Here is a 14,755-nt window from a genome sequence, read left to right as displayed (position 1 = left end):
TATCACATTTTCCTTTGCTGTTATTTGTAATTGAAAAATATCCATTCTGAGGAACTAACATCTTTGAAATGAATTTTTTTATTCCACATAAATCCAGTCATGATAGAGAGAGCCATTTCCTGCTAAAACTAGCTTAGCAGAGCAACTGCCACCTCAGCTTCTGAGTTCAGAGGATATCATGCAGTTTGGTATTTAAGCCAACTTTAAATCACATTTAAATTTAGATTAATTTATCATATTGATTACAATATAAATATCAGTAGTTCACTAACAGAGAGACACAGCACAACAGTTAGTACTTAATTCCTTTGGACGTGTCCTCATTCCCTAAAAAAGAATCCAGAGGAGCAGATTTGGGGGTGAAATTATCAGTCTAAAAGAATATAATTCGGCATTACATCCTTTATGCCTAGTGCACTAGACTTTCAACTCAGTTCCACTGATCCTGTAGTGACACGCCTTTAGGGCAGAATATATTAAAAAGAAATGAGAGCCTCCCATTTACAACTGTGGTCAAACAAACTGCATTACAGAAGTGGAGCAAAATGATAGATATAAACCAGATTTCTAGAAGTAAGGCTGTGTTATCCAGATGAATACGTGCCTGCACACTGCATCTGAGAAATACCGAAGGAGAAATACATGCATCCACTGTTTTTTCCCTATCATTTAATATGCGCAATGTGTCTTTAAGAGTGCTGTGTCTGCTTGGCTGCTCTCCAGAGACTTGAGTCAGGAAGTCCATTTGATGCTAATACAGCCAGACAGTCACCAGCAGGGTATGCACAGCCACAGCCCCACAGTGGACTGAGCATGATGGTCAGCATGATGCAGGGGAAGTCCACAGTGCATCTGTCCGCTCTGCGAACACAGGATATCATGTTACAAAAATACAGCAGTGTTATAATGTGGGGGCTTTGCTGCAGGCCCAGCTGGCTGCACCGGGGGGAGGGTCTAATTCTACTGTCTACCTCTCTAAAATTGTGTGTGTCATCCCTATTGTGTGAATTTTTGTGTACTTACTGAGTGTACTGACATAATCTGTTGTACTGATGAGCTTAAATTTGCTGTATGAGCATGATTGCGCTTAAAAATCAGATCACATTCATCACCAAAATGTTATCAGCAGAAAAACAGGCCATCTCTGATGGCCTGAGGACCGCATTGCAGACTTCCTGGCGGTGGAGGCTGAAAAAGCACTTCCATCATGTTAAGAAGCCAGCAAAGGGGAGGGATCAGGAAAGAGCGGGGTTTATGGGAAATGTGGTTTTAATTAGACAGAAAATTCAGACAGGAAATGTAGTCATGCTTTGTGTCACTGTCTGCAATACACTTCGTGTCAGAGAGCACAGAACCTATCTTTGAAAGCCTCAACAGCAACATAACTAGGAGAGTTTTTATCAGTTGAAAAACATGTCACAGATTGGAAATTTCATATTGTGAAAAAACAGTTTGCACATTCATCTCAGCTACCTTGAACTGCTGCTCTGTTTTCTATTACCTAAAGAAACAAGAGGAAGACTGCAACTCATTCAACTAGCTGAAAATATACTCAGTCTTATCATAGCTGCTGCATGTGTGTGTTGCAGATGTGTGGTTTGTCAGTGGTTTTTGGTCGTAGCCATGCTGGTGTGGCTCTGGGGATGGCAACGTTGGTCAGCCTGTTCCACAGTCCAGCCTGAAATATCCCAACAACTATTGGATGCACTGCCATGAAATTTAAATCAGACATTCAGGATGACTTCTAAGAAGTTGCTTGATCCCTTAACTTTCCATCCAGCGCCATCATCTGGTAAGAATTTTAATTTTTAAATACAGCAAAATGAATGTCATTCTCCTCTGGCAGCTGTACCTTGTCTTATGTTTTAATTTAGCTAACATGTTAAAATAAAATGGTGAACTTGGTAAACATTATACCTGCTGAATATCAGCATGTTAGTGTATTCTCTGTGAGCATGCTGATGTTAGCATTTAGCTCCAAGCACCTCTGTGTCTAAGCCTCACAGAGCTGCTAGAATGGTTTTAAACTCTGTGATGTTTTCTAATTATTTTGTGTCTTTCTTCTTTTATTATTTGTTTTCTTATATGCATTTTTTGTATTCTATGAATTATATTCTTATGTACATGTTTGACCAACTTGTTACTGCATGTATTTTAATGTACAGCATCACGCACAATGAATGTTATGTGCTATAGAGAAAAATCACCTTGCCTTGCCTTAATTTTTAGAGACACTAATAATACACAGTACAACAGATGGGAAATAGAGGTTGTTATTTATCTCAGCGATGGACTAATTTGCCTCCAAAAGTTACGACTAAGTGCCATTATTAAGGAACTCCTATATTTGTAATTAATGCTAGATTTCAACTTTTAAGTTTGTAATGTTTTTTAAGCAATGTCACTAAAATAAATTCTTCCCTGTGTGCAGATAGAATTAACTCTATATTGTTAGTTTAACAAACAGATTATTCCTTTATCCAAAGTCTCAAGCAGGTGCTGATAGAAAGGCCAAAACCACAACTCAGAGGAACTGCCAGTATGTTGTGCACAATGGATTCATTCTCTGTGAGAATCAGTCAGGTTTCCTTCATGTCTAGTCACAGTAGTGTTGTCAGTGAGGTGGAGCTGAATGAGAGCCACACTGTGAACCTACAGCCACAAGGGGGCACTTTATGTCAGCCAAACACATAATTCATGGGAGAATCAGGCAAATACCTTATACTCATGATCACCTCAGGATTAAGGTGATGATCACATCCTTGATTGATGTTGTAGGTTTAGTGTCACCCAGCAACCCTCTGAGTGCATGCATAGCAAGGAATCATTGTGAGTTTAGTCGCTACAGAACATGGGCTCTATTTTCGTCCCCGCCGCTGGCGAAGCGCAGGTTACGCACCCCGCGCAGTGGTATTTTCATGCAGTGCAGGCGGGCGCGCAGCGCACTTGGTATTTTAGTAAACCGAGGCGCACAGAGGTATGCCAGGATGGGCGTTGCGGCGCAGTAGGGGGAAGTGTCGGCAGGATCAGCCGGCGGATTCGGATTTTCGGTACATTTTCGTCCACGCCGGTGGCGTAGAAGTGCGCTGAAAGCTTGCCACCCCAGACCAGGTTTAACTCTGTGCACCAGCAGCGCGCGCTGGGCAAGTGGATTTTCGTAAACCGGGTTTCCACAGTGTCTGGCATTTCACTGCAATCAATAATTAGCGACAGCCACGATCCAATGCAACTATCTGAGTCAGCACATACAGTCAGACCTAAATTTATATATTTTGATCGGTCTCTCATCTGACCACATCGCAAGCACATTTGGCATGCATAATGGTCACTCAACCTGACCGAACGTGCACAGGTGAAACAGGGATGCAAACTAATCAATTAACGTCGCTGTGCCAACCTGAAACAGCCGTGGCATCCTACAAAGCATATATACTGCATCTATCTCAGAGCACTCGAGAGACAGACGTCATTTCATTCCATATACAAATGCTATCATTGTAATGTTTAACGTTATCTACAAAGATGGAGTACATCACTGCTTTGAGGAGGATGAAGAGGAGGAGGCCGAGCATTTACCATCTAAGGACCTCATGTTTAGACATGAGTGAGCAGGTGGGCCATGAGAATGCCTTCAACACTGTAGGCTATGCAATTTTCTTTAATCATCAACTCTTTTGCATGTCACAGGAACAAATTACATCTGCCAAGGGAGGTTGTCGACGTGGTAGCACGCATCATGGCCTCCGATGTGCACCCTGGCTGCGCTCTCCCGGCTGCAGGCTCAGTCATCCTCAAACTTGCCATGCACCTCGCCAGCGGCATTTAGGTGAGGCGGGGAGCTGGTGTGATTATTGAACACTGGACTCAGCTGTGTCAAACCCACTCCACGCCTTCTCCCCTCCCTCCTTCCGAGTTGCGCCGCTGGGTAGGACTGAGGTGAGAAGGGGGAGTAGTTGCACCCGCAGCGCAGTGCACGAAAATATCAAAGTCTGCGCTGCCACTCCCCATCGGCGAAGCGCACCTGACTTTGCGCCGCGCCTCCGCCGCGCCGGTGGCGGAAACGAAAATAGAGAACCATGTGTCTCTTGCTTTGATCAAACCTGTGACCCTTTCATGAAGAACAGGCTTACCCAGCATGCCATCCTGCTCCTCATACCTGGACAGAGGACATTAGGCAAAACAAGCAGACACAGAATACATTCATTCTTATCTCTGAGACGTCCTCCTGATACACCGCATCTTTGCATAACTGCATATTCACTACACTTCCCTGTGTGGTTGCCAGCCTACAATGCACAAGGCTTTCCAAACATCCCCTTTAATAAATACACTGGAAAGGCAGTGTTGACTTTCATACACAAAGTCTGGTTTAGATTTGAAGTTGTGACAACATTCTAAGTATGAGCATAATAGGCCTGTTCTCTACTCTAATGAGAAATCAAATATAATCCAGACAAAAATATTGTGTGGCTTTTTACCTTTCCCTTGGTTTTGAATGCAAAACTGATGCTAATGAAATGAATTCAAAGTACCTCTGAGTATCATCTTCATTTAACTTTGTGAGAAAGAACTGTTCATGGGAAATTATGTCATATGTATACTGTACTATAATAGTCAGCATCTCTCTCTCTCTCTCTCTCTCTACATATATATATATATATATCCATACATGCTATTGAGGATATTAATCATAAAAATCTTAAATAAGTTAAAAAAGATATAGTTACAGGTTTAAATGATACTCATCTGTGGAGTCCTATAAACTCTTGTATGTCAGATGATTGTTTAACAGTCGGTGTTGAATTTGTAATTTGTGTTAATCGCTGTTTTTCAAACAGAATTCTTATATTTCACAGTTCAGGTGATATCACCATCACTGACATTGTACTCTTTAAGAATGGATATAGATGTGGTTAATGTAAATATTTGGAGGAATCACACTAACACAAGAACATTTGACTGTGTTCGAGCTGAATCCATCATCTCATGAACTTTTTCATGTTGTGTGGGTATGGGGTCAGATGTATCATTTCCAAAACTGATAATTCTGTGGCTGCTGCCTCTGCTGGTCACTTCTATTGGACTCAGGTACCCTCTGAAATCATTTGGGATAGTTATCAATACAAAGTAAAATGGGTTTGTGAAGTGGTGTGCATTCTTATGGAAGCCCTGTATTCGTGTTGAATGATGATGATCATTAGGCCTTGCAGTGTGTATCAGGCTGTGCTGTCATAAATCTACTGAGCCCTCTGACAGACGACACCATTGTCTAACCTTGATGTAACGTACTCTAACTGCCTTTAAATGCAGCTTTCACCCAAGCAAAGAGCAGACACTGAGCGGCTTGCCCCTGCCTTGTATCTTCATTCTATCTGTTCAGGCTAACCTGGCCCCACTGTCTTCATATGCACTTTCATCTGAATGCCAGCAGCTAAAATGGCTGTAGTCACAAAGAAGCTTTTTACTCTGACTAAAGAAGTCTGAATCAAGACAATTTTAAACAAGGTGTTTTATTTGATGTTTTCGCTTATTTACAACATGGAGTATTCAGCAATTGTGCGTTTGCAGAGAGGGTCCGGGTCATCTACAGCAGTGTGCAGGTTTTCTTTTGGCTCCCTCGACCTCCCTCATTGGTAGTGTTGCTTGCTCCACCCACCTCTCTGCCAGCTATGAAATGCAAAACCTTTATACTGCAATCTGACAGTAAATACTGGTGAGGTTCAACCAATAAAGCTAAAGCATGAGAGGCTGTTACAGCAGGAAAAATTAGAATATTCTTAAGGCCTGCACCAGATAAGAATGAGTAAAACCAGCTGCATGTGAAGAAACATTTCCAAGTTGATTGAGATGATCTGTGGTACTTAGTGAGCAGAAGATATTTAGCTTTATTGTTAAAAAGGGAGTGTTCTTAAAGCCTGCACCAGATCAGAATAAGAATGAGTAAAAACCAGTTCCATGTGAAGAAACATGTCCAAGAAGACTGAGATGATTTGTGGTACATACAGTCAGCAGAAGATATTTAGCTTTCTGTTGTAGAATCAGGTTTATTCAAAAAGTTTCCCCTTAGCAATCACTGCATGCATCCCAGAGGATAAAGTCAGGTGTATAGAAGAGCTGATTAGTTGTGACGATAAAGTTTCTTCTCAGAGTAAACAGTCCAAAGAAACTCTAAGTGAGGCACAACAACAACTTTACAGTACATTCTTTGACAAGTCAAGTGCTGCAGCATTCTTTTGTCTGGCATTTGAGGTCTAAAACCAAAACAGCCGAAGACTGTGATCTACTCAGTCCTTAAAAATTTCATATGTTATTTGGATGTTTAGGAATACATTTTCAATAATCTGTCACATTTTACACCAATATAACACTTAAGTGGATCATATTTTTAGTAAAACCTCAATATTCAACGCAGTTACAATAGCATGTTACATAAATGCAGCAAAGTGCAAAGTACAATATTGTCTGAGATGTAATGGAGTAAAGTATAAAGCAGCAGAAAGTGGAGGTGACAGTATTTGTGTAAATATACTCAGTCTTAAGTGTGATATAGGCGTAACTTGGACAAAGCCATAACCTGACATGACTGGCTGGTGTAACTATCTGCAGCCTTATGGGGTTATGTGCTTAATCTCCCATATAAAACTATGGTTCTATATTACCTAGTGGGAGGACATTTTTCTCGAAGTATTCCTTCACATTCATGTTGCCAGCTGGCCGGTACTGCCCAACCACAAAGGCCTTGTTGCCGTCGGTGGCCAAACCCACGCCCAGTTTCGTGCTGTCTTTCCACACCACCTGAGTGAAATGACCTGCAGGAGGAAACACAAGTGTGGTGCTGTGTTTCTAACTTGCAAAAGAAGACACAATCTTCCAATGCTGTATCAAATTCATCATACTGTGCTCCTACATCTAAAACAAGACAAAAAAAAAGTCATAGAAACAACTCAAGATTGATGTAAACCCTGATTTTTTTTTTTTTAATCGTTCTCAGTTAACTAATTAATACAGAGCGCTATAAGAAATGAGTAACTTCATTTATTCTGATTCTTGTGTCTCAGTTGTCAAGTGATACATGCTTTAGGGTTGCAGGTATACACGTCTGTAACATTAACTTTTGTACTCATCTACACAATCTACCTCTGATTATGGACTTCCTCATTAGGTGGGCTGTGTTTTACCAGTGCTGTTGCTGAACCCAGGTCTGCTCCAGTTGTAATCCTTGATCTCACTGTACCACGATTCTACAGCTTCCTTCCCTAGAGTGCGGAAGAGTCAAAGATGCAGAAAATGAACATGATATGAAGATTTGAACTGGTAGCTGATTTATTTATTTAGAGACAGGTGAACAAATAGAGGAATGAATGTGGTTTGGAAAGTTTGACTAATATATTGTAAAAAAAAAAAAAAAAAAGAATAACTTGATGAAAGGACAGAAAAGAAATGGATCAGGTCTATAATCCACCTGTCAGTTTAATGGTTGCTGAGCTGAACATATTGTAGATGTTCTCCCCGTCCTTAGTGTCACTGTGCATCAGGGAGCTGATTGACAGCAGGTGATCGGCCCATTTCTGAGCTGAAGCACTTAGCTCGCTGCAAAGGGTCAATGGCGGCGAGCTGTGCTTTGCCCTGTATTCATTGTGGGTTTTCAGGAACTCCTGTTGAAAGCTTGAATCTGTAGATAAAGACATTATTAACTGATAAGCTTTTAGTGCTTAATGGAAACCTGTCTTGTGCAATTACTGAGTGTTGACAGGTTCAAACATAACAAATGTCGAGGGAATGAATCCTTTTATAACATAAATCTCCTCAATGATGATGTCTTCTTTGTTCTTCTTGTGGAAAATAATTCCTGAGTAAACAGTGCACTAACCTGCCATCGCGCCAGCGATTATGAAGGCTGGAAGCAAATGAGAACAGAGTTAAGAATAATGAACAAACACACACTCCGAACGAATTGGAAAATAACCCAAAAATTCATTGAATGATTAAATTCACAAATATTGCATAAAAGCATTAGCTCAGTGCTCAGGCATAGTCTGCTGGTGATGAAAGGAGTCATTTCATACAGCCCAGGTTTTATCTTGTGGCAGTAAATACAAATACCTTCCTGTTACTGCAGGCTCTTTAAATATCGCTCTGGCACTTACCTGGTTCAGGATATTTCCTCAGGTCTGGAAAGATGTCCTGTAAAGATACAGTTTCTTTTGGTGTCTTGAAGCTGGAATTTATATACATGAGCCACACCTCTCCCCCTGCATCTCTTTGTAGGAGGAGACAGACACTCAAGCCTTGCCTGTAATTATTTCACTGTGGCACTTATCCTTTTGGAAATGACTCATAGTGCATTGGTGTGGTTGTTTACAGGATATTCCACATTCTCCACATGGCCATTTCAGTTCAGAGATTCTTCTGCAGTGTTTTTTTTTTTTTTTTTTTTTCATTTTTGTCTCCCTAATTTCCTAGATTCCCCAGTGACATTAAGGCATATCAGGCTGAAGATAAAAAAAAAAAAAAATTTTGCGGTGGGTAATCAAGCATGTGATAATGAGTGGGCGTTTTCTGGTTCTTTGGTATTTCTTTGTTTAGGGTTTGCTCATACAACCGAGTTAATCTAGATAATAACCAGGTGTATAGCTTGGGTTGGGTTACCACCCTCGATCTCAGTGTCTTTTAACAACAAGTCATTAATAAGTCATTTAAAGAGCATCAGACAAAGCCTGCATTTTGCCAAAAGAAAAAACAAAAAAAGAGATGTAAACAGAGAGCAAATGAGTGGGCAAGGTGCTGTCGAGGTGCCGTCGAACAGGTTGTTGTAAACACTCTAGTAAAGAAGTAACTTTTTCCTGCCATCTGACAACAATCATATAGAGCTGCCAGTGGTTTTAACAAGTTGAGGCCTGAATTAAACACACACAAACAGAAGACTTCAAAAGCACATGGATCTCATTAGCTTACTATGAAACACTGTACCCCTAGGCCCTTAATGCAGCATACGTGTACCACAAATCCAGCAAATGTTGTCCTAATCATAGTGACATGATGAGTTGCTCCCCCCAAAGCTTTAATGTGAGCTCTCATTCTGGATCTATCAGAACATCAGTATTTCTTAAGTATCTTCAGCTCACAAGAAATAAAGCTGTTATGTGGGTTTGGCTAACATTAGCACTGTATCAGAAATCTTATCATCCTCATTCTTTTCCCTTAGATGACTGGATTGGCACAGTGGTTGTCCTGAAGCAACGGAAAGAAAAAAAAAGTTTGTTATGGACACTATTTATTCAGAAAATCTCACTTAGCTCAAGATCTGGTTTACATGACACCTGAGAGCTCATTCTGAAGTGGTAGAAGCTCCATCACAAGTCCCCCATTCAAAATGATGAGGTAAATGATGATGAAGTAGACTTCAAAAATGTACAAAGTGGCCCACAGTACTTGAGTATATGTAATTAACCACTTTCCACCACTGCATTTATACATTACAGCAAGAGAATTCAGTCACAAAAAGCATTCATCACTAAAATAAACAAATAATATAAACATGAACGCGTAGAACTGAAATGGCCCTCAGAAGATCTCTAATTGTTTTTGTTGTGCAGTTCATTCCAGTGATAAAGTGCATAATACCAGAAGCCAGTCTCTTCCAGTTCCAACTTGGTCTGAGGAATCTATGTAAGCCTGCGCCATGGTTCAGTTTTTTTCTTAATGTTAAGATTAGCAAGGCTGATAAAATACAAATGATGCCTTCATCATTCATGTCAGTGATGATTATTTGACCTTTTCATGTAACTCTGAGTACAAAAGCTGTCTTGAGGAATGGATGGAATGGGGTATAGTGCTTTGGTATCAGCCTCAACAGGAGCATGATACATGATATCTCTATAATCCAAATTACATAGTATAGTAGATAGTAGAATTGTTTTTCTGTTGTCAAAGGAGAAAGGAGATGTAGTGTGAGATATGTGTTTTTGTTAGGACAATCTGCCCTCCGCGCAGTATTTCTGTAGCTGCTGTATCCTCGACGTGCTGTTCCGTTTTTGAGGAGGTGCATGTCAGCTACAGTGGCAACACACGTAATGTTTTGCTGTTAATCCCTTAATGCACAACTATAAATTCAGTTTAAGAATCCTCGGAAGAATCACCAGTATGCTTTAATCCAGTGCTTTTGTGTCTGGTTGCTCATATCCTAGTATCCAAGTTTCGGATGCATGCATGTGTGTGACTCTCCCACATCAAGCCGCTTGATGCCATGTTTGTGCAGATCCAGTTTGGTTTTGGCTGCCTTGACTTGCTGCGTTTACCACCCTGTTTGATTCAGCATCTCAGCTTCTCAATGGAAAACAAAATGCAACATCACAATTTATCTTGAGACTTTCATTTCAAAATTGAGATCATTATTACATTCTGCATTCTGATATTTTTTTGTTGCAGTACTTTAAACTGGGAGGAGGTCTGATCAATATTCTACATGTACAAACCTGTAACAAGGATCCTCCACAGTCTGGACTCGAAAATCTGTCTTTGACACTTGATTTGCTGGTCAGACAGTTCAGAAAATCTGATTTGCATGTAGATAACTGACAGTCAGGAACCTGTTCTGATCTGTCTCAGAGTGATTATTTTAAATGCCTCACATAAATATGCAAAAGGATTCCTCTGTTTTGTACAGAGCTGGAATCTTTCATTATGAATGACTGTAAGGGATGTAAAGATTTGTCAGAAGACCTTGAGGGCAGCTCTGAACTCAGAGGCATTGAGGGAGCTGTGATGTGTCACTTTATGTCTGATGAGATGATTGCTCTGTGAGTAGCATTGCAAAATACTACTGTCACTGTCTGCAGTGACATAACATGTTTGTACCTGTCATCTAATTTTTAACTTTAGCCCTCTACTGCCACATAAATCAGTCCTCAGTCCACTTAAACTAAAGTCCTAACTGTGCTCCTCGTTTTAAAAGTCTAAAACTGAAATTTAAGAATCCCACACACATTACAGCACATAATCTGTTAATTGACCAAACAGAATCCTCATTTTTGTGGTTTGCATGTCTATGGGCAGATTAAAATCTGTGGACTGATGGATATTTAATGGCATGTTAACCCACAGTTACAAATTTGTGACCACTTTATTGCTAAATATCTAGTAAAGAGCTTTATGGCTCTGACTCATCTCAGTAGCCTGCAAGCAGTAAAACATTGAACCAACTTAAAGTTAAGCAGTTTTTGCAGAGTATCTAATCCAGGAGGCAGATGCAGCAAAGCTCAAGCAGCACCAGAATTAACAAGCAGCCAAAGAAAAGTTGAGTTAAAGAGCCAGTTTACCAAACTAACTAAATAAATAAACATGTAGCATTTTCATACCTGACTCTGCTCATACTTGCATCTAGCCATTTGTTGATGCCAAATGTTTTGCCACTGGAATATCTCAACAACGCTGGGATGGATTGCGATGAAATTTCATACAGACATTCAGGGTCCTTAGAGGATGAATCTTATAGACTGACTGTTTGTCTAGTGCCATGATGAGGTCAAAATTTGTTTTATGGTTCTGGTTAAATACTCATAGCACTTGATCAAAATTAGGAAAAGTCCAATTCACTTTCCTTAAAGCTCTGGTTTGGGCTCCATCAACTCCTGAGAAAAATATCTGGCTACTCAGCTTCTAAATGCCCCACTGTGCTCGCTAGCTAGTGCTCAATTTGGTGCTGGTCAGGTGGTGTACATTGGGTTTATCAGAGGTTTTCAGATGAAAACAGCTGCCTGCTGCTGGAAATGATGCTGATGTATGATATGGTTTTGGGTTTTAGTTTAGTCATTTCATGTTTTATGTTGAAAGTTCACTCTCCTCATTTGTCATGTTTTGTTTTACTTCCTGTCCTTGTGTGTGTGTAGCCACTTGTTTCCTGTGTCACCTGTGTTTCATCCATTAATTTGCCTCTGTGCAAACTATATGCATTGCGTGTTTTTTTTTTTTTTTTCTTTTTTTGCCATGGGAACCTACATGCATTAAGCTGAATGTGGAGCATTTTTTTTCTATTTTACTTTTGGTAATATTATAAAGCTTTAGATTTTATCCAGCAGATCATCCATACACTAAAAGAATGATGAAGGTACAGAAACTGTACACCACTTTGGACTATGTTTTCAGTTCTTGGTCCTGATTTGCTGCCACGTTTTTAAACTGCCGGTACCACAGCAAATAGAACACCATTGGTATTCAGCACAGATAATATTCATCACTAAAAACCATTTCACTTTGATTATAGTAAAAACCAGAGTGATTTCCATGTATCCTTCATTTGGGGACAATGGAAGACCGACATGCAATTATTGAGTGTAATGTTTAAATATGCTGTATCAGCTTTGAAGTTTAAAAGCTGGGGAGTGTGCAGTCGTCACATTAGAAATTCTTCATAGCTCTCCATTATAACGACCTGTTCACCTTGACTGAAGTAGGTGGCACAACATCTGTCCATTCAAATATCCTATTTTATGGGAACGTGCATAGAGCTTGATGAAGAAAACCTGGGTTAACAACTAAAGTAGATAACCATCATGGGGACTCATTGTCTTTGATTGGTGTTTTAGCAGCCTGACTATGTTGAACGTTGCTTCATTGAGCATTGTGGTATACCCCCAGGTGTCCTGCTTTTGGGTCCTCATTTAAACTTCAAAACATAACAGTGAGAGTCAATGTGGTCAGTAAAACAAAAGAATTAGAAATTGCAGAAGACTGTGTCAATGCGTTGTCCACAATGCATCATGGTGGTCGATTAGCACTGTTCACTTGTGATCAGCTCACACACGATGCATGTTAATGGCAGGTGTAAACAGGGGGTATATTCAAAAATGCCCTACTATACTAGCAGTACATACTGATTTGGCCAAATGTAGCATTTCCTATGCACTATGTAAACAAACACCAAATCTGCAGTATGCTAAAAATACCCGCAGGCCATGCTGATTTGGCAATAAGCTCCAGTAATAATTGAACCAGTCTGTCTCACCTACTGTGTCCCACAATGCAAAGCACTGGAGCAGTCATAATAACCAGCTGGGCTAACAATTGAAAGCTAATCAAAGATTTGCGTATGCTGTTTCATCAATGAATTCTCTTCTGACAATGTTTGAGGTGAAAAATCAGCTGTGTAGATTTCAAATATCAGCAATTCTATAAAATAATAATATAAAAAAATAATAATAATGATGAATTGAAAAAGTACTCATCAGGATTTTTAGAGTTGAGAAGCTCCAACAGTCTGTGGGGGTAGCAAGCCAGTTGCCCAGTCATGCTCACAGACCCCACTTACCCCACAGTCACGCAGACCACTGCAGCCAACACAGCAGACTGCAGCAACAATAGTAGAGGAAAGCCAAACCCACAACTGAAAGAGAGTTTTAAATTTCATACCTCTGTTATTCTGTCATTAATTTTTGACGTATTCAGCGTGGGCATTCACATGAACAAAAATACCATCAATCAACAAGTTTAATGAAAAGGCATCTAGTTAGATTGAAGCAAGGATAACAGGAATAAAATGATGCTTCCAAAACAACAGAAACACCGGGAGAACGAGTTCTAACTCATGTTACATTTACAGTGAAGTAATGTGACCAAATGCCGGTGAATCTGGTTCCTTCCTTTGCTCACCTCTCAGCTAAATGTTGATCTTTTGGAAAATTGTGAAATCCACATTTAGAATTTTTCTTTTTTTTTACTTAGAGCTTGAGGGGATGCTGCACAGTAGTGATGGGTTGTCATCAGCCATGTTATTGTTTGTTTCCACTTTCCAAAACTGGAAACTGGCTAAGCCTGACCTTACATACTGCACAATATATCAATTTAACATCATACTGCATACTACAATGAAAACCTTTGGTTGTCAGTAGTATGTAGTAGGCAGTTCTGAATGCAGCCAGTGTCTATGTAGGAGTCTTAATTACAGGATACAGGATGCAGCTGGAGAGGCTCTGCTCTGGCTTCTGCACACCTCTCTCCACTTAGGCAATCAAAGACCATACAGACACACAGGGAGAAACAGTGAGAGAGACACTGAGGAAGACAGGTGGTTACTGCAGATCACACTATGATCTGGGGCATATGTAACGAGATGTAAAATCAGGATCATCAAAATGATTACAATGTACTATTTAGCCTGAGGGGAGCTTGGTTCTTTGAAGCAAGTTTCATTGCTATCCATCCAATATTTCACTCCAAGCCACAAATGTCAACCTCATGGTGACGCTGGTCAGGGCATCACCAGTTATCAGGGTTCATCCTCTGGCAACCATGAATATCTGCCCAGTGGCATTCCATCTAAGAGGAGCGACGTTATCATGCTGCTAGCAAAACTGTTAAGTATTATATGAACATCATTTCTATGAGACAGGGCTGCATTAGGTTACTGCTTCTTCTGCTTGCTTGCTGTGGCAGTAATCACGTGTGTTACTAATTGAAAAGGTCTGTTTTACTCTTATTCCTGTTCTTGATGAGCTGTGTGGGAGAGAGTGCTGACTCTGTCAGAGTCTCTGCAGTGTTGCTGGAATGCATTTGTCGTGGGAGCTCAACAGCCGGTATACTTCAATGAATGCACTTTTATTTACATCATATCATGCGACTGTAACATGAAAAGACAAAAAACAGTTTAGGGGGTTATCATATAATCATAGTACAAACAAACCCATTTTTATCAAACCTGTCAAATGATGTTGGAGTACAGCTTAAACACCATTTTAAACATAATCAAAATCTATAATCA

At 40.1% G+C, this 14,755-nt stretch overlaps 1 protein-coding gene across 2 annotated transcripts; it reads right to left on the bottom strand.

Annotated features, from left to right (window-relative positions):
• Window positions 1–6,575: 6,575 nt before the first annotated feature.
• Window positions 6,576–8,171, bottom strand: LOC143321240 (Golgi-associated plant pathogenesis-related protein 1-like). 2 transcript variants are annotated; one of them, XM_076731462.1, is made up of 5 exons: window positions 8,148–8,171; window positions 7,871–7,897; window positions 7,463–7,672; window positions 7,179–7,256; window positions 6,576–6,809 (listed from the first exon to the last, which is right to left on the bottom strand). In XM_076731462.1, the coding sequence occupies exons 2-5, from the start codon at window positions 7,875–7,877 to the stop codon at window positions 6,643–6,645; spliced, it is 462 nt and encodes a 153-aa protein (XP_076587577.1). In that variant the 5' UTR covers window positions 7,878–7,897; window positions 8,148–8,171; the 3' UTR covers window positions 6,576–6,642. The 2 variants fall into 2 exon arrangements, with proteins under 2 accessions (XP_076587577.1, XP_076587574.1); XM_076731459.1 differs by lacking the exons at window positions 7,871–7,897; window positions 8,148–8,171 and having other exon boundaries at window positions 7,463–7,688.
• Between the last annotated feature and the right edge of the window lie 6,584 nt (window positions 8,172–14,755).

Source organism: Chaetodon auriga, chromosome 5 (assembly GCF_051107435.1).
Source record: "Chaetodon auriga isolate fChaAug3 chromosome 5, fChaAug3.hap1, whole genome shotgun sequence".
Lineage (NCBI taxonomy): Eukaryota > Metazoa > Chordata > Actinopteri > Chaetodontiformes > Chaetodontidae > Chaetodon > Chaetodon auriga.
Note: the sequence above shows the minus strand (reverse complement) of the source record. Positions and strands in the feature narration are given on the sequence as shown.

Bases quoted from the DNA above. Each gene is read 5' to 3' on its own strand.
- LOC143321240 (XM_076731459.1), bottom strand. From the start codon at position 7,688: ATGTCTTTATCTACAGATTCAAGCTTTCAACAGGAGTTCCTGAAAACC. The intron at 7,257-7,462 runs GTGGATTATAGA...TCCGCACTCTAG, and splicing joins AGCAACCATTAAACTGACAG to GGAAGGAAGCTGTAGAATCG. The intron at 6,810-7,178 runs GTAAAACACAGC...TTCCTCCTGCAG, and splicing joins TGGGTTCAGCAACAGCACTG to GTCATTTCACTCAGGTGGTG.